This window comes from Polypterus senegalus, chromosome 16 (genome assembly GCF_016835505.1).
Source record: "Polypterus senegalus isolate Bchr_013 chromosome 16, ASM1683550v1, whole genome shotgun sequence".
NCBI classification, from domain to species: Eukaryota; Metazoa; Chordata; class Cladistia; order Polypteriformes; family Polypteridae; genus Polypterus; species Polypterus senegalus.
In genome coordinates, this window is record NC_053169.1 from 16,656,247 (window position 1) to 16,677,150 (window position 20,904).

At 35.8% G+C, this 20,904-nt stretch overlaps 1 protein-coding gene across 3 annotated transcripts in view; it reads left to right on the forward strand.

The window, feature by feature from the left end:
• Positions 1-20,904, forward strand: part of birc6 (baculoviral IAP repeat containing 6) — a 250,266-nt gene that overhangs the window by 195,317 nt on the left and 34,045 nt on the right. For all 3 annotated transcript variants that reach the window (XM_039739062.1, XM_039739063.1, XM_039739064.1), the window contains exons 66-67: positions 15,537-15,747; positions 19,127-19,272. In XM_039739062.1, coding sequence (XP_039594996.1) covers positions 15,537-15,747; positions 19,127-19,272 — 357 coding nt within the window. The remainder of the gene's footprint in view (positions 1-15,536; positions 15,748-19,126; positions 19,273-20,904) is intronic.

Sequence of the window (20,904 nt, forward strand, 5' to 3'; positions counted from 1 at the left end):
CTGAACACTTCTGATAGCTTGACATCAATTAATGTTCGTTTTGTGATACATATTTTTAAAATTATTCTTTATATAAGATATGAATTGTTGGTCAGTGATAATAGTTGAGAGTAATTTAGTAGTGCTTCTGACAAGAATTAGCACAGATGTTTTAGGCTACTTGTGTATGGTAATAAAACTTGAGTGAATACCTAGCATCTATCATGTGTATCCATGTTTCTGTAAATCTGCAGACAAAGTAATTTTATATGAGGTCCAGAATCCTGTTTCTAACATGACCTTATTTGAAATCTTTCTTTTAATATATGTATTTCTTGTTAACTTAATGTGTCAAAATTACATAAATTGTTGCAAAACCAAATCTTGAGGCTTTTTTAGACATCTCGACAAATCCTTAAAGTAGATAAAATGATCTGATTTGAGGAATAGTACATACATTCTATTATGTCTCCATACATTCAAGCAAATATAAGCCTTAAGCATAATTATAATTAGGTACACCAAAATGTGCTTCTACAGCTTGTGTAAGGCAACAGCAGTTTTAAGAAAAAATTAAATCAGGAGGTGACACAGAGAAGTCCGAATTCGTGCAGGCTCATAACCACGAAGACAATAATTACATAACAGTTGAAAATATAGTCAGAATCGGCGTCAGAGAACAGAGCAGTAAGTCATAAGCCAAAAAGGGATCAGGTAACCACACGCAAGAAACGAGCAAGAAACGAGACAAAAATCGTAATCTGAGGACTGAGAAAAAAATGTAAGACAATCAAAAATATGAAATAATGACAAATATTTTCCCTTCACAAATCCAAATCTTGGAAAATAAGGTACACTTTACAATGGCTTTTTTGAAGTGTCACGCTGGTGGCATCATAACATCCCATCTTGGGAAATAGTCTTCCAGTAATGGGGCTTGTGTCTTACCAGTCAGTCTCCAACATGTTTGCTTCCATAAGGAAACCAATAAGGTGCTGCTGATGAACATTCATTGTTTTTAGTAATGTTAAAAAGACAAGCAAAAGTAGATTCTTTGTGACTTAGAAACCCCTAAAGCCATACTCAAATTTTTAGAGGGCAAGGAACAGCTGGAGAAAAAATAAAATTTTGAGACAAGACTATAATAGTGGTGAGGAATGTATGATTATCTTGCATTCATTTAATGCCTGCCTAAAACCAGAAGCTTAACAACTTACGATAGCAAAAAATGCTGTAGTCCAAGGACATTGCCAAAAAATTTTAGGAGAATTTGTTGCTGTTTATCAGTCTGGAAGAATGAAAACCTGACTTCACACAATGGAAAATAACACTATTACTCTGTAAGAACTAACATCTAAAAATCAAGAGGATTCAGGACAGATAATGTACAACGGAGTCATTCCCAAATTCTGATGATGCAAGTCTAAAATACCCTTAAGTTTAAAAAAAGAAAAACTAATTCTGAAACACGTTGTGCGGGGCGAGTGCATTAGCTAAAATGCAAACAATTATTTTTGTTTAGTAAGAATTTAGAAACACCACCTATGGTGTGTGATGGTATGATGGTATCTGGTTCTATGGCCAGTTAGGTGTGTTGTCAAGCTCTTTTTTTCATTTCTTGCCTGGATTTTGCAGTATGTAAGGAAAAGTGAAACATTTTTGCAGAAAGAAAATTGTTGACAAAAAACAGAAAAATCTGCTTCATGAACAACAACAAACCACTGACAATTTCAATTTAATTTTGTTGTTCAAAAAAATAAATTAAAAAAAAATCAGTATCTGTTTTGTGCCACCACCCCCTGATCAAAGTACTGTGTAGATGCCTGTGGTTTTGGAATAAAAGTGGATTCTCCAACTGTTAACGAGACCCACTGTATTACATCTGCTAGGGTTGAGCTTAAAAACAATAAGGAACTGCCTAAGGATGTTTGTTAGTTAGAATGCTTACTGGGTGCTGTGTGGTCTTTTGGCCTTGGACCCCTGCTTTTTTTTTTTTTTTTTCTTTCTGTCCTTCCTGGCCGTCTAACTATAGCATTGGACTTTAAAATTAGAGACTTGAAGATGTATCTGCATATAAATATTTATCTTCTGCTATTACCTGCTTATCTGTTATGTAAGTGCATATTAATGAATACTTTCAGTATGTTATTCATATTCTTATCTGTTTCCAATTATTGAATCTTTTTTCTTTGAAATCTTGTAAAGTTCTTTTAACTGCATTTTTTGTATGAGAACTAGGGGACTCTGCTCCCTGCTCGCTTCGCTCGCCAAGCTCCCAGGGTTTGGTTATTTGGATATACAATTTAAAGAGATTGTTTTCATTTTTTACTACTTGATATTTGCCTGTAATAAAGCTGTAGTGAATGAGTTATCCACCCCGGGCTGCTTGTTCCATGCTGAGTGACCTGCATGTCGCGCTGCGTGTCATTCATTTAAAAGCCAGTACAGCAGCTGTCCTGTAAGCCAGCTACCACTTGTGCTGTGCTGCGTGATCTGCATGTGTGCTGCGCGTCGATCATTTAAAAGACTGTACAGCAGCTACTGCTGCTTGTGGTGTTCTGCATGTTGCACTGTGCAACGATCATTTAAAAGCCTGTACAGCAGCTGTCCAGTAAGCCAGCTACCACTTGTGCTGTGCTGCGTGATCTGCATGTGTGCTGCATGTCGATCATTTAAAAGACTGTACAGCAGCTACTGCTGCTTGTGGTGTGCTGCGTGATCTGCTTGTCGCACTGTGCGACGATCATTTAAGAGCCTGTACCTTTAAGCCAGCTGCTGCTTGGTCCATGCTGCGTGACCTGCATGTCGCACTGTGCGCCGTTCATTTAAAAGCCAGTACAGCAGCTACTGCTGCTTGTGGTGTGCTGCGTGACCTGCATGTCGCGCTGCACATCGTTCATTTAAAAGCCTGTACAGCAGCTGTCCTGTAAGCCAGCTACCACTTGTGCTGTGCTGCGTGATCTGCATGTGTGCTGCGCGTCGATCATTTAAAAGACTACAGCAGCTACTGCTGCTTGTGACATGCTGCATGATCTGCATGTTGCGCTACACAATATTCATTTAAAAGTCTGTAAGGCAGCTGTCCTTTTATCTCACTTCTTTGTCTCGCAGGACGTTAAAATTGTCTTTAAATATTTGTAAGTATGGCGTGTCGCGCAAGTTGTCTCACGGGACTTCAAAGTGAAGATCACATTTTGTCTCCTGCCCAAGATATTTTTTTATAATGGAGAGATGTGCTATACAAATGTTATTGATATAGCAGTGGATTTAATTACAAGATTCTGATTTTGAATGTTTCTTCTGAATGCAAGTGTGGGACACCATTTATTAAACTTCTTTGCTTTTAAAATCAATATTTTCTTTTGACTAATAAAAGGCAAATTACAACAGATTTGTTTAGTGGTTCATAATTTGTCCTCTGCCATTTAAAAATAAATAAATAAATAATCCAAAAACCTAAACATAGACAGTCTTTGTTTATGTATAGATACATTAACCACTGACCATAAGTCTTTGTTATCATTAAATCTATCAAGGCGTATCCCATGTCTGTCTTGCAGGAAAATAAATACAAGACCATCAGTGTCGTTTCAAAGGGGGAATTGCAGCTGGATGATAATGAAAATCCACTATATTACTATAAAGGAAACAAGAAATATCAGAACTTTGAATGACCTATTTAAAATATAGGCATAGACCCTTTAAGGATCTTGTTTAGGCAAATGGGGTGAGCAGCATAGACCAGAAAGCCCTGCAAAATTAAGAGTTAAAGCAGTTCTTTAAGGATGTAAACTATTAACTCTTAAAGGAATGTTTTATTCAAACCATCATTCCTTAATGTTTGATTTGCTAAATTGTTACTAAAATATATTAGGATTTGCTCAGAATTTTTTAAATGATGACATATGCTTAACTATAAAATTTAAAGGCAGTTTACATATTTATTTATCACGTGTTTTTGCACAGATTTTGCTTCCAGTATCAACAACCGTTTGTTAAATTTCATTTACAGTACTTGTTTTCTTATATATTTACTTGAGCCCTTGAGTTCTACCCACAGTTAACAAATCTTCTATTTAATAAAACATGACGGTCATTGTGTGTCCAGTCTCACTAAGCAATCTGATTGAACATTCTGACTTTGTTGTGATTTTTCAGTTTGGCTTTGTGAGGGGCATGCGGAGATTTTTTTTTTTCTTCTTCAAACATGGAAAGCATAAAACCGCTCTGGAGGAAAGAAAGGCACCCCGAAAATAATGGCAGTCTGAAAAGCAGACTTTACGGCAGTGAACTTGAGAACCGAAGCATGCAAACACAGAGGAAAGGCGCTGAAAGTACTTGTAGGGCAAGAGATCAGCAAATTTTTTTTTTTTTTTTTCTGTTGCCTGTCTCTGACAGGTACTGGGCTAGTAAGATATAATTAAAACAGATATATCAAAGACAAAAAAGCAAATTTTTTTCCTAATATTTCATTAACTGATTTAAAATGCTTTAATTACTTGTATTTTTAGCTAAATGAAATGTTAACTGAACTTGTATCACACTAGCTGCTGTCGTTAGCCACGCTTAATGTCCTGTCTCGAAGTGATGAACAGAGTACATCAGTGTTATTCTAAATGCTACTGCTCTGACTCATGCCTAGCAGTTCTTACAATAATTATTGCAAACTATCATAAATGAAATGGCGTTCAATATTTTCATAAATAACAATTCATTTTACACAAATGCACATACTTGCTCACTCACTCACTACTGATGTCAATCAATGGCCCTTAAGGTTTCTGTCAGGACAGGCAGCAACATTTTGGCCTCCACTCCTTACAGCTATCTTCCACTGTCCACATCTTGAATATACTTCATTCAGACACTAATATCCCTGTCCAGTCATGAGATGAAGAAATGATTTCTCTGGATGTGGAAGTTGAGCTTATTCTTAGCAGTCTCACTCAGTTGTCATTCCTCCTGCATTGTATAATGCATTGGGCAGTAAGTGTTTTCCATCAAGTCTTGTCTATAGCAGCATTTTTGACCTCAATCCAGGTAAAGTTTGCTAAAGAAAGATTTTCTTGAAAAACTGCCTGTCAAGTCTTGGATGTACAACGCATCTCTCTTGGCAAGCAGACACATCCACTAGATATTCTAGCGCAACCTTACTACTTTCCAAGTCTGTCCAGCAGGAAGTCCATCCATCTGTGCCAGCTTGCCAACCTGTAAAACACATCTTGTATAACTCCCCCATCCCCGAGTAAGCATCACTCCATTCGCCCAAAACCTGTCTTGTGAGGCAACTCCAGATTAGGATAGAGACCACTGTCCCAGAGCCAATGGCATACATTACACACAAGTGAGTACATTCAGAATTTACCCAATATTTATTTTCATCTTCCTACGTAGGTTCTGCCCAGTGAGAAGTTAGGTGCCATGTCCCAAGAGCCATTTTCTCCTGCCAAAGACTGGCCTGGATCTAGACTACTTCTTGCCTAACATTTTATGGAGTGCACGTTCACATTTTGCTAAAAACTGTAGAGGTTTTTACCTTCTATACAAATTCAGTAAAAAATAACCTCTGGATCACATAGTTGTGTGTGAATGGACATGTCAGTAAAATTTCATCATTTGAGTGAATCAAACGGGACTAAAATCATAAAGGTCCTTCGGTAATCAGCACCTCTTGCTGAACTACCAATCCTGTCCAAATAGGGCTTTAGACTGATAATATATTTGCCATCATCTATATCTAACAAAAACAACTAGATATGAAAGTGTGGATTTTATGTACAGAACAGTTGTTTTGCTGGTCTCTGAACACGTCAGCAGTAATTTAGTAGTCTCACTGGGTCTGGGATCCTTTCTTGTAATAATATTCACAGCATGAAGTAAGATATCTTTGCAACCTAAAATGCAATAGAAAGATATTGGCATTTTGTAAATGATATTATTGTTAATAAACAGCCCAGGTAAATTAAGTTATTTTTATTATGAAATTGGATGTTATAGTGAACCACTTTGAATGTCTGTGTACTTACATTTATTTGAATATTTTAATAATATTTAAAATCTAAATGTGTAATTACTGCAATTGACTACCACGGAATAATTATAACAAATGATTTTAAGTGTTTTACCTGCATAAATGCCTTTTCATATTTCAAACATGCTGTGCTTATTTACAAAAGCTGCATTAAATTTCAGTTGAGACTTGTTTTAAACTCATTTTTAATTTAGTTACACAGAAAAAGTTTTTTTTTCTCTCCAAGATTAAAATTTGAATGCATTTTCCGTTAGTAAGTTGAAGCTGAAGGACATACATAGTATATCGAAATGTGCCATTTAATTGATGTCTGTCTTCTGTGACTGAAGAACTTTAATTTATTCTCTTTCAAGGTCAAATCCAGTGAATTGTGAGGCTAGTATCACGTCAGTAAGCTGTTTACCTTTCATTGTTTGTTTTTGCTAACTATGATTGGTGGTAAAAAGATAAAGTATTGAACTAGCTGTCACAAGGTTTGAGAAATCAAAAAAGAAAAATACCACTCATATGATTACACAACACCGCAGAATGAAAATGTATGTTCCTATTTGGAGGTAAACAGTGTGGACTGGATTGCCACCTCAGTCCCCACCTCTGACTCGCTTTGTGATCCTGTGTAAATTATGGCATTTTAACTTATAAAAACAACTATAATATTTAATTCAGCTTATTGACTGTATGCAATAAATGAAACAATTTATGTTGCTTGTCATGCTGGCACAACAGCATGCAGTGTAAATAAATAAAAAATAAATAAACGGTACTCTAAAAAATGAAAAATATATACTTAAGTATATCATACATTTTCAGGTGTGTCATTGTGCCATTGGACCCCTGGAAATGAAGAAATGCCCTGCAAAAATGTAGCTCTGAAAATTTAGTGCCTTAATCTTAACTCTCATAGTGCACATGTAAACTTGATTTACCAGCCTTGTGGACAATTCTTGATCCAAGAGTGCGGACTTTGGTCATATGGTGTACTCTTGAATCAACCTTCTGTTCTTTGATGTCCTTCATTATAATTCCTGCACGGTACAATCATCATTCCACCAAAATACTGCAGGTGAACAAAGTTGGCTGTGTGCCATTAGTGACCTGAAGACCTCCTGTTCTTTAGTGTGGAAATAAATCAGTTATTTTACATTGTGAATTTCAGTTTACAAGGCCAGAGTTCTGTATATATTTAATGTGACAGGTAGGACTGTGGAGTTGGTGCACGAAACCTTTGACTCTGACTCCTAAATTTCTGGTACCACTAACTCTTGACGCCACTATTTGTAATTAGACTCATATATTTACTGTGTTGATTAAAAGCACACAACATACAAGGTACAAAGCATTTTATCACTGCCAGTGTGAATCAACAATCTACTTTTAACACCCTAACCTGTTAAAGCTTGGGTTTAAAGACTATAGCAATGTTGTGGTGGCTTACAACACTGAGTAACATTAAACATAAGACTAAACTTACAAAATTAAAACTGACTATATTTTTATCTAAATAAATATAAAAGAAAAAATAGTTTAACTGAATTAGTAAATGTCAAATTGAAAGATTTAATAAATTATATTATAAATTACATTTAGTCTGTTAAAAAACTTGTGACCAATGGAGGGTGTCTGCCATTAAAAGCTCAGTCCCATTTGAATGTGCTTCCTGTTCATGCGCGAAGTATTTAACAGTATTTTAGCAAAAAGCACATGCATTTTGGATAAGAGCATACAGCAGGGAATAACTGACACATGAATTATATGAATCAAGTGAAGTTGTGGGTTTTTTTGTTTTTCTTTTTAAATGGACATTTTAATATTGTTTGCCATTGCTCCCCATGAAAACATGAGATTACAAATTTTCCTTGCTCGTCACTACAAAAAAAATGGGAAAAGCAACAGATTATCTATCTGTGTGTCTATCTGTCTATTTATCTGTCTATCTGTGTGTCTATCTATCTAAACTATGTGTCTATCTACATAAGTATGTACGTAAATACATATCTCTAACTTGAGTATTCCAGCACTTTTGAAAAAGACATTGTAAAATTTGGAAACAAAATTGATAAAGAATTTTTAAAATAATAATTTAAAATATGCTGATTTTAATCATAGCTGACTTCCCAAATGCTACAACCAAAAGATCTCTAAATCAAGTGGTAAATTGTGAATATCAGTATGTGCACAGAGGTTTGCAGCCTTCTGTTTTCTGTATGTCGCTGCCTTTCACTGTTTAATCAGAATTCCCCGCCTGTGGAATGATGGTCTCATGTGTTGTACATATTATAAGTCATAGTATTGTGCCGCGTTATTACAGTTACACTCAAAATCAAAAGTAAAAATAACTGCAACAAGAAGAAATGGCAGCAGATGTTCACTCACAAGTTAATCTTTTAGTGTGGCTATGTGCCTGATTGCTTTTGGCGGATTTGACAACAATTTTCCTTGCTTCTTCTTCTACACTTGGATATGTCAGTTCTTTATCACACCTTTTTATAGCATTCATAGTAATATCTATTAAAATATTTGTTAATAGGTTATATCTATCACTGAATTATTGATGTGCAGAGTTTCAACTATTTCATGATTGTCTTGAAAATGTCTGCACATTTTGATGTGCTTTGCAATTTAGAAACTGTGAAAATTAAGTGAATTGTTTAAGGAGAGATCGTTTGTATCACTAAATATTAAATCTGGGGTATCTTATTTCTATAGCATAAAAACTGATAAACATTTTAAAAACTGATATTCATATATCATTTAAATTCCTGTTTCATTGTGTATAAATTATAAACATTTTTTAAATTTTTTTAATAGTTGTACCATTAAAGATGTATTTTTACAGTTAGGCATGGAATATACAGTATTAGTAACGATGTATTCTATTTATAATATCAACAGATATTTTTAAAAAGTTTCATTACTGTAAGTGTATATATGTTTACAGTGTGTCATCTAGTCAAGGAGTAGTCTGTTAAGGCTGTGGTCGTGTGCATTTGGTTTATTTAATGTTGACAAAAATGATCATTTAAGTTCTTAGTGATGTGTTATTAAGTTTAGTGGTATTGTCATTCTTATCCAATTAAGATGTACTGAGGAAGTTAAATGATATGGAAAGAGAATTCATTGCTGCTCAATATTACCTATTTAATGGCCCATTAGGTTTGACTATTCTTAGATTGAACGTTCTAGAATATTAAAAAGAAGCAAAAGAATCGTTAAACAGCATTAGAATGCGGTTTCTGTCACTTTGCTTTTAAAGGAGATGCATTCATTAAAGGCTTTTGTTGAAGTCTTGTTTTTGGAGTGTGTCATATATTATTTATGTAGTTCTTTTAGGATTACTGTTCAATTTCTAGGTGGTGTTAGTAAATTCAGAAGCAGCCCCTTTACTATAGATGAATGTAACTTTTTGTGAGGTACTTTTTTATTACATAATTATGCATTTGTGTTGTGGTGCATTTTGTTAGGTGTTGAAAAGTATTCAGGCCATCTCTTTGTGATGTTTTTTTAGGAAAAAGGTTTTGTCCTATATTTATATATTCTTAAAAATATGCTTTTAAGGAAACCCCATTTTTCTTGAGTTATTAAACCTGACTGATTTATGAAGCTTGCCTTGCACTTCTTATGTGGGTATGTTAAGCCAAACACACAGTAGGATGTTTGGTGTGTTTCTGATTTTTGTTATCTTGTATTATGAGCTCTTGGTCATATTGAAGGCCTAATTCAATTTGACCATTAGTAGTCTGCAATTCCTGTGCGTGTCAGGTGAGGTCAATTATTATTTCTGATGTCAATCTCAAATGTTAACAAGAAGAGGATGAAATATAATATTAATATGTTGTCATCAGGAAAAGCTTCTGAAACAGGTAGGTCTTTACACATATATATATATATATATGTGTGTGTGTGTCTTTGTATTTGTATATAATGAGTTGCACAATGCAAGTAAACAAGTGTCTCTATTATAATAAAAAAATCCTGGGACGAGATGAGACTTTTTAGCCTTGGACGCGACATGCCTTTTTCAGAGAGATACTTTCATGTCCCATGAAATGAGATTTTGTGCCAAGAGATTTACCACGCCTGCGGCTGGAAATAAAAGACAGAGTAGATGACAAAGTAGAATGTCATAAAGAATTCAAAAACGATGCGATACACAGGCAGAGCAGATAATGAAAGTACTAAAATTCAAATTTTCAAAAAAAAAATGTAAGTAAAGATCGCATTAGCGCAAACAAACGGAAATTATTAATCTGTGAAATAATGGAACAGCGCAAAGAGATTGAATATATTGTTCGGATTTAAACTTTTAGTCTGAGACTTGTATATTGTCTAATTCGTGTTGCCATCAGGGAAAAGTAGTGGTTCTTCTCAATGAAGAAGCCTATCCGTGAGAATTAAAAGAATTGTTGTTTGGTGAAAGTGAAATCACATACACGAGCAGCAGAGATGCGAAGTGGCTGGCGCATAGCACAGGCCAGGGGGTTGGCGCGGATGCGAGTATGGGGGCGAACCCCTCTAGTCTTAAAAAAAAAAAATTTAAAAAAGCCAGATTTCACTCTGTGACAAATAAAGGCCTGTCTGTCTATCCAGTCATCTGTCCATCCAATGATGATCTGTTTACTGTACCTCTGCACTAACAGAATTAATGTGAAACGGGACCACACAAATTAAATTAACAGCTACTAAATCACATGTACCACATCCTAAAATATCAAAAGCATGACCTTTCAAATGCAGTATTCAAACTACAGAAATAGGTGGAGCAAAACCTGTGCAAATACAGGACTTTGAAGCTAAAATACCATAATAAGTTCATGAGGTCAACGCAGACTAAAATTATTTTCACCTGAGGTATCTATAAGACACAATATTGATAACAAAGATTGAGAAGTAATGAAGTGATCAACTGCCATAACAACTTTATAAAATTGTTGCAGGTGTGTTTCCTTGTAATATATTGATAACACTGCTTGCTTATCATCCAAAGCAGTGAAGCAAGAAGGTGCATCTCAATCAGAACAGTCACACCCAGACTCGCTTTGTCTTGTCATCTTGGTAACACATAAAGACATACTGTCCTCTTCATGTTAAAATGAGATTAAGCATATGAAACATATGTACTTCATCTTCAACTGAAAAGTTGCCTGTGCTATGACTATATGCTTGGCAAGCACTGCATAATGTAGAAACGCACAGATGCTATCGGTGACTTTAAATTTTTAATATGTCAAATTTTCAATTTCAGTTATTTTCACAGTTACCTTTTAATAATGATATTACAATTAAAGAATGATTCAAAACACTGCAGAAGGAAAGTCAGCAGCCGAAGGCATATAGTTCTGTAATTATCATCACCTATGGACATCAACGTGCTATTGAAATATTTAATGTTTACAGCTATGTTCATTTAAAAACCAAAGATAACCTACAATACCTGCCTGTGCTCTAACAATGAGCACAAGTGCTAATGACTTTCCTTGCAGAAGTTCAGATATTTCTTGTATTTGTTTCGTGGTTTTCACTTTCTATGCAATTCTTGTGATGATACAGTACTTTCTACTCCATATGGCAAACAGAATACTTAACTAGTCTGGTTACTCGCTAAACCATCTGGTGTCATTTGTTCTGATGTAATCACAGTAGTATGCATTTAATATTCTCTTTGTTGTTCTTTCATACCTATCTACACTTTTGTGTAAATCATTTATGAGTAATTGATTTTATTCTTTTTTCCCCTCTCAGTTCTACATGCTTTGTTTAGATTTCATCTTCGGTTTTGCCCCACAGGTTTAAAATTAAGCCCTGTGCCATAAAGGATTAAGTTATGCCCTGCAAGAGTGCATGCATCTACGATGTAGTTTGCCAGGATAAAGTCTTGCTTTCCCACTTATATTTTTCAAGATCAGGGTGATTCAAGCGAGCATCAAAACTTTAGCAGTACTCCTCATTTTACCTCCAGATTAGCCTGAATTATTCAAGGCATTGATTCATCAATTCCTATTTATGATGTGAAACTCCCATTCCACGTCATCAGAAAGACATGCTATCGGTTTCATACCTGAGGAACTGTGCAGACCATTCAGCTAAACTTCAAATTACTGTTACCATGGAGCTAGCTTGAAAAGATGTTGTCTTGCTAGACGTTTTCATCTGAGGTTTATAGACTGACAGTTAAAGAACACCCCCATGACAACAGTGCTTAGGCATGCAGTGGTGGTCCACTTGTGATGAGTTTGTATTTAGAGTTCAAATATGTACTAAGAAAACATTCTCTAAACCATGACACTTGCACTACCAGTCAGTACTGTTGATACAAGGCATGAATGATCCATGTTGTATCAGCCAAATTCTGACCAAACCATCTGCCTGTAATAGCAGAAATCAAGATTTGTTAGACCAAGTTACATTTTTGTAATCTTCATTTGTCCAGCTTTGTTGACTACATGGTCACTGTAGCTTCATTGCCTTGTTTGTATCTGACAGGTATGGAACCTGCTGCTGTAGCCCATCTATTTCAAGGTCATTTGCATTGTGCATGTAGGGGTGTCCTTCTGCATAGCACTGTTTAAAAGACTTGAGCATTTAGAGCCGTTCTGCTATGACCATTGTCCCCGACATCTCTCGTTAATGAGGCATTTTTGACCACAGAACTGCCATTCACTGGATATTTTTTAAAAAGTTATTTTTTTATAATATCTTAACATTGTAATTCTGGAAGGGCAGCTGCAGAGATTCCGGAGCCACCATGTTAGGTACCAAAAAACTGTCAATCAGTCAAAGTTGCTTCTGTCCTAAGTCTTGGACATTTTCATTTTTCATTAACAGTAAAAAATATTTGGACTGTGTCTGCCTGGTGCATGTATTCAATTGCAGTTGCAAGGCTTCCTGTTTAGAGAAGCAGTTACATGTGGGGAAAAAAGTGACTGTTCAATGTTTTTGTGTGCATGCATGTACAGTATATGTATAAGGGATGAAGTGAATCAGCTGGCCAGTTGGTGTATCCTCAACTATCTATTTTTTGAAATCAGTAGAAGTGAACGTGGGGTTTTGCACCCCTAGTTACAAATGGTGTCACTGTTAACAAGGTGACATGTCTTGTATGTTCCATTCTTGTGTTTATGTATTTATGTGTATGTATGGGACACCAAGAGAATTCCCAAGCAGTGATGTTGCCTGGCAGTAAAGTTCAAGTAGATACATACATATGTATGTGTGTGTGTGTGTGTGTGTGTGTGTGTGTGTGTGTGTGCTGTAAAATATACAAAGAGCAGATTTAAAACTAAAATGTGAAGATGTAGATATTTGATTCTTTATTTTTTGTCAGTGTGTACCACTAAAGCTACTTCCATTATTAATTTATGTACCTTTTTGCTGGTTATCAGAAATTAAGAACAGTAACATTAATGTGTTAATACAGTTTAATTATTTGTGATAGCAACACCACATTTGATACATGTTTAGCTTATCCTAAAGAATTATTGTCTGTTTGTCTTAAATGTTCGCTCTTACATAGTAAATGTTTTAAATACTAAGTGGATTTATCTACTATTTGCTGTAGTTTATAGCCTTGTTTGTTCCTGGTTGCCTTGGCTTAATGCATCTTGAAGCAGATATCGTCCCTCTTTTCCATAAATTCCTTTTATTTTCCTCGCCCTCTTGGCTATAAATCAAAGATACAGTAATTAAGCAAATGCTAAATGTGCAAAGTGACCATGAAATTTAAGAGCACTCACAGCCTGACACTGAGAATGTTTCCACGGAAGAAATATAATGGACTGTTTATGGGACCTTCCCATATCAATCCAGGCATGAATTGCTTTGTGAAATTAAAAGATTCAGCTAACAAGAACAGTACTAGAATGATTAGGAGCAGATCCAGACTGAACTGTCGGAGCATCAATCATAAATGTTTCTGTCATTTAGCAGTAATTGCCAAAATTTATTCAGCACTTTAGGAATGGAAGTGGCTTCTTAAGGAGAAAAGTGTAGTGGACAGAATACTGATTATAGGGGGAGGTTGGCTGTTTCTCACATGTGCAGACACTCCTTTGAAGGATGCCCTGAATATCGATATAAATGTAATGTAGGGTACTTTAACATGCAGATTCAAAATATTATTGTAGAACCAGAACATTTTGGCCTGTTTTTTCCTTTCTTTGTTTTTCTGTTATTCTGCCAAAAAGTCTCCTTATGTGTAAAATTAAAAAAACAAAAGTCCTTAAGTAACTTTTGTTTTTAGTGCTTCCCTAAAGGATTATTCACTTGTGTAGCATTATTAAATAACATTATTAAATCACAGTAGTTTCAAACTGGATGTAAATAAATGGAATTGCTTTTCAGATGGACCTCCAGTCAGTCTAAAGGCCCTGTCACATTACACGACTTTTCCAGCAATTGTCATCTGCAGACTACATTTGCATAATGTTGACGTGTCGGGGGCTGTCACAATATGCTCCTATGACTGCATGCCATGTGGTCTAACATCCTCAGCAACTCAGTCCATCCAGTTTGTGACTAGTCTTGACAAAATCAAACTCTAAAGTGGTTGAGATCGGGAATATGTGCATGAGATCTGAAAACTAATGAGCATTCTCCCTGATGTACAAGGATCTCGTAAACACAAAAGAGACTCATTTTTATAAACCACACCAGAGAGAGGGGAAAAAAAATAGAATAATAGGGTCAAAGACTGTGTGGCTGAACTCGAGCTTATGGATCCTTTGCACAGGAAACAGCTCTGTCAGGTAGCACTTTATTGGTTGTCAAAAAAAGGGGGCAAACTTTGGAAATGTGAAATTAAATTGCACTAGAAAGTTGTTACACGGTAGTCTAATTTGACATATCCTACAATAACTAGATGTATAATTTAACATGCTAAGGTGACGAGATCAGCAAGGACAATGGACAATTTTGACATCCCCACTGACTATAGGGCACAGCCACTGATGCTTGCATCGTGTTCCCATATTCTACCAGTGACACTTTCAACATTTTCTTAGTGTTTTAGATATAACCCACTTCACTATTTGGAAGCAATAAATTAAGATTTCTGGCCAGTCTGAAACTGTTTAAACCTGTGTTGACTATGCTTTAATATACCAGACGGTGGTGTGGTTTTTTTTTTATAAATCAGTTCATATCATTTTAGTAAAGTCTTGAGTTATTTGTACAAATATCAGAAAACGTAGCTTTTATATTTATTTCCATATTACTAGAAATCTAGAATGCAAACTTTCTTATTAAAATTCTCCTTATTTCTTTGTATACTTTTTCAATAATTTCTGATTTCGTTCTCCTAGGTATTTAAAATACCAATAATTTTGTTGCTTTTACCTTGTGCTATAATATGGACAACCTTATATCAGTTAAGTTTCAGTGTTATAAGCATAGATTGTTATCGAGTCCTCAGCTGACTGTTCATTTTTGACCTTTGAATGTTTTTCTAGGTTAATGGAGTCAATTATTCACAGTTTAAGTTATTTCTGCAACAACACAATTAAATATGCAAAACGTTACGTCTATTTCACAGTGCTCGACATGGCAAGACACGTTCCACTGTATCGGGCACTTCTGGAACTTCTCCGTGCCATCTCATCTTGCACATCTCTGGTTCCACTTCTGCTCCCACTCTCGGGTGATCAAAGTGAGGAGGAGGAGGAACGCTCTGAATGTCAGGCTTCTGTGGGTACTCTTCTTGCCAAGATGAAGACCTGTGTTGACACTTACACTAACAGACTGAGGTACTGTACTATGAGCTATTATTGAGTTGAAATGTTTTTGGTTGTTTAAATCTGGGACTTTATGCTGCACAGATGTTGCTGTAATCTACTTGTACATCTACACCCACAGTTTATACTAGACATGTCCTTGACACATTGCTTCAAAGGAGATATTACAGTACAGCATGGAGGGAGGCAATAAATATGTATACTCAATTTGGATTGCCACTAATCCACGGAATTGGGTTATGTATCATAGAGAATGACTTTTATTAGCAGCATTGTGATGTGTGACCTTTGAGTATTTCTGAAGCATCAATTGAATGAAACATTATTAGCATGTTACAGATTTATAAATGTGCAGAATTTCTTGGTTGTCCCCAAACCAGCCAACCCCCACCACCCCCTCATTGAACCTACAACTTGCACTTTATATACAACACATACTTCACACATCATTGTCTACCTTGTTTCATTAACATTTTAAATTGTTTACTTATTATGCCTAAGTCACAATATATTAGTGTAGTTTTCATTAAAGTGAGTGCACAGCATTTGATAACTCTTGATTGATTAATATTACCTTTTCCCCTCTTTGGTGGACTCTGCAAGAAATTGAAAGTGCATATGGTCTTGTTAAAAAGTGCACACCTTATAAGAAAGAGAACAAGCTATATCTAATCTATCCTCTCTTAATCCTTACAATTATAACTTCCAATGTAACAATAGGCTGCATGGCAATAACTCATGGGAAAATTGGAAATTAAGGTTAAAGCCGTCTCACTTCCAGTTAATACTACAAAAGACATCAAAAATTCAGAATCAATGTCTCCATGATGGGACAGTTAACTTTGTGAGCTGGAATGCTAAAGGCCTGAATCACGAATTAAAGAGAAAGAAAGTATTCTCTCACCTAACAGGTCTAAACGCTAAAATAGTATTGTTACAGGAGACCCACTTATTAAGCAAAGATCAGTTCCAGCTACAAAAAGACTGAACTGGCCAAATGTTCCATTCCAGCTTTACAAAGAAAACTAGAGGTGTGGGAATTCTTATACATAGAACAGTCTCATTTGTAGCATCAAATGTAGTATATGATCCTGAAGGAAGATATGTGATGGTCATAGGTAACTTATTTAACTGTAAAGTGATTTTGATAAATGTTTATGCACCCAATGTCGATGTAAAATGTATTTGCATCCATTGCCAATGTGAACACTCATAAAATTATAGTGGCTGGGGACTTCAATTGTGTTTTAAATCCACTCTTAGATATGTCTCCTGTCACGGGGGATGACATCTAACACTGCAAAGACAATTGCATAGTTTTTAACTGGCAATCACCATTGAACCACTGGCAATACACTGTTGAAATGCTTATCAGATAAAGGGGATTATCAGAGAAGGACTGGAACACAAAATTTATCTATATGCAGATGATATGGTTTTGTATATATCAGACCCACAAAATACTGTGCCTGCAGTCTTAAAACACTTACAGAATTTCAAAAGATCTCTGGCCTCAGAATTAATTTGAATGAAAGTGTGCTCTTTCCAGTGAATTCTCAAGCATATAATATTAGATTGGACACCATCCCTTTTATTATTGCAGATCAGTTTAAATACTTAGGGGTAGATCTCACAAGTAAACATTAAGCTCTTTATCAACAAAATTTCGCCTTCTGTATGGAAAAAATTAAGCAAGACTTGCATAGATGGTCAACCCTCCATCTCACTCTAGCTGGAGGAATTAACATTGTTAAGATGAATATCCTTCCTAAGCTTCTTTTTTTATTTCAAAATAGATAGATACTTTATTAATCCCAAGGGGAAATTCATAATATATTCCAATATATATCAATAAATCATTCTTTAAGCAATTAGATTCAACCATAAATTCATTTATTTGCAACTTAAAACATCCACGTATCCAAAGAGCTACTCTACAAAGACCTAAGACAGAAGGTGGCATGGCTCTACCTAACTTTGTTTTATTACTGGGCAGCAAACATACAAGCTATAAAAACCTGGACACAAATAGATGAACATACACAGGCTTGGTCTGCAATAGAAATAAAATCCTGAAGTACTTCTCTATAGTCCCTGATTTGTGCCCCAATAAATGCAAGTTATAGCCAATATACTAATAACCCAGTTTTCCTTCACTCACTCGGAATATGGAACCAATGTAGAAAGCATTTTAAGATGGAGAATATTTTATCAGTGGCACATCTGCATGAGAACCACCTTTTTCAACCCTCGCAAACATATGCAGTTTTTAATACCTGGAAAACATTTGGGATTAAATTGTATAGAGATCATTATATAGACAACGTCTTTGCATCCTATGAACAATTATATTCCAAATTAAATTTTCCAGCAACACATTTCTTTCACTATCTTCAAATTAGAAACTTTGTCCAACAGAACCTGCCTGATTTTCCCCATCTCCCACCTTCCCCTATGCTGGAAAAAATATTGCTCAGTCTCGAGGACTCAGACAGCATTTCTGCAATATATAAAAATATTTTACAGTCTCTACCTTTCAAAGATCCAAGAGGACAATGGGAAAAGGATCTCTCACTCAGCATATCAGAAAAGGACTGGAAGGTGCAAAGAATTCACTCGAGCTCCATATGCGCAAAGCATACAATTATTCAACTCAAAATTACATATCGAGCACATCTGTCGCTGTTTCCTGGGCAAGATCCTACCTGTGAATGCTGCAATCAAGTCCCAGCCTCACTGGGTCACATGTTCTGGACTTGCACCAAGTTAATATCATTCTGGGCCAACATTTTTAAATACCTCTCAGACAGCCTTGGTGTCACAATCCCTCCTAACCCATTAACAGCTGTGTTTGGTGTTCTTCCTGATGGGCTTAAAGTGGAGAAGGACAAACAAACTGTGATCGCCTTCACTACACTACTGGCACACAGACTTATTATTTTGCTAACCTGGAAGAATCCTAACTCTCCTCTTTTAAGTCAGTGGGTAACTGACGTTTTATATTAAATGAAATTGGAAAAAATCAAATTCTCACTTAGAGGATCTGTGCAGAACATTTTTAAAACCTGGCAGGATCTGATCAGTAACATTTTAGAATAAGCTCTTAAAACACTGGGGAAGTAGATTCTCTCCCCATTTCTTTTTCTTCTCCATGTATCTAATAAACTAATCAATTTATTAATTTTTTACTATTTTTAAGTTTTAGTCCGTTGGCCAATGCTGTCTTTCTCAGGGGTGGGGGTTGATTTGTTTTCAATCCAATTTGTTTTTTCTAAAAATTGATCTGTTTGTATGGAATGATTACAATAAAATCAGTAAAATAAAAAAAGTGCACACCTTTATTGGTTTCCCCCCTGTATCATTTACCTTGGCTTTTTTATAATTTTTATAGATCTAAGAAAGATAAAACAAAAGGAATCCTAAAGGCAGAAGCTTCAGATCCTGAGCCAGAAGGACTCACTTTGTTAGTGCCCGACATCCAGAAGACTGCTGATATTGTTTATGCTGCCACAACAAGTTTGCGACAAGCAAATCAAGGTAGGAATTTTCTTCTTGCCTACATTTTAATGGGGATAGTAAAGAGGGAAGTGTGTTTATTTAATAACTGTCTTGTAAGTGAGAAGACACCTTAAATTTTGACCTAATTAGCTTAGCAGAAATATTCTGTATATGTCGTAATGGGCATCAGATTTCCTCAGAAAGTAAAGTGTATTTGTTTTTGGATTGATAAAAATGTGTTCAATTTACCTGTGTTGTATAATGTTGTTTAGTTGTTAGTCCTTCCCATAACAAAGCTATGTCTATATTCTAATGAGGGTGGATGTTTGTGGAAATTTTAAAATTTTATAAATCATTCTTTTGGTATCGCTCTATAACAGCTATATGCACACACTGAGCAAATTGTTAGGAACACTACACTTCTACTGGGTAGTACCTCCTGTTGCCCTCTGTACGGCCTCAGTTCTTCATGGTGTGGATTCCACAAGATATTATAAACATTCCTTTGAGATTTTAGTCCATGTTGACAATGATTACATCACACAATTTCTCCCATGTTCTATTGACTTCAGATACATTGATTGGGAAGGCCAATGAAGAACATTGAACTCATTGTCATGTTCATGAAACTAGTTGGAGGCTACATTTGCTTGGAGAATTTCTTTGCTGGAATTAGCCATTACACCACCAGCCTGGACTGTTGACATAAAGCAGATTGTGTGCATAGATTTAATGGTGCTGTTTTCAGATTCATTAGACCAGGGTTTGTTTTTCCAGTCTTCAGTTGACCAGTGGTGGTCTGTGCCCACTGCAGCCTCTGTGTTCTGTTCTTGGCTGACAGGAGTGAAACAAGACATGGTCGTCTGCTGTTGTAGCCCATCTGCCTCAAAAGTTTGATGTGGTGTACACTCTTAAACATTTCTGTTCGCCACACTTGTACAGAATGGTTATTTGAATTACTGTAGTCTTTCTGTCACCTCAAACCAGTCTAGACATTTTCTTCTGACCTCTGGTCAACAACGTTTTTCTATCTACAGAATTGTCACTCACTGGATGTTTTTTTTTCTGAGTAAACTCTAGAGAATGTTGGAGATCAATAGTTACAGAAATACTCACACCAGCCAGTCTGGCACCAACAATCAGGCTGCAGTCAAAATGGCGAGGTCACTTTTTTGACCCATTCTCGTGTTTGATGTGAACATTAGCTGAAGATACTGACCTGTATCTGCCTGATTTTATGCATTGTGCTGTTGCGACATTTTTGGCTGATTAAAACTTTTCATGGATAAGCAAGAGTACAGGTGTTCCTAATAATTTGCTCATTGAGGATATATCTGTGTGTGTGTGTACAATATTTAAAATATGTAACTGTTTAGTTAATAGTATGTCATGTGTTCAGCAGCTGAAAAAGCTTTGCCTGTTAATATGCCCTACTAACTACGGACTACATCATGGCAGTAAAAGACACAAGTTTATGCATAATTATGGAAGCCATTGCACTTAATCTTAAGTGGCCTTAACAAAGATGATCTCTAGACGCTGTCGGTTATAAGTGGACACTTTTTTTTCCAGTTATTTAACAAGACCTTCTGCATGCCTGCTTTCTGGAGGGTATTTGCTGGCCTTTCTGTACAAGTATGCTATGTGAGATGGCTGATCCAGCATTTATGT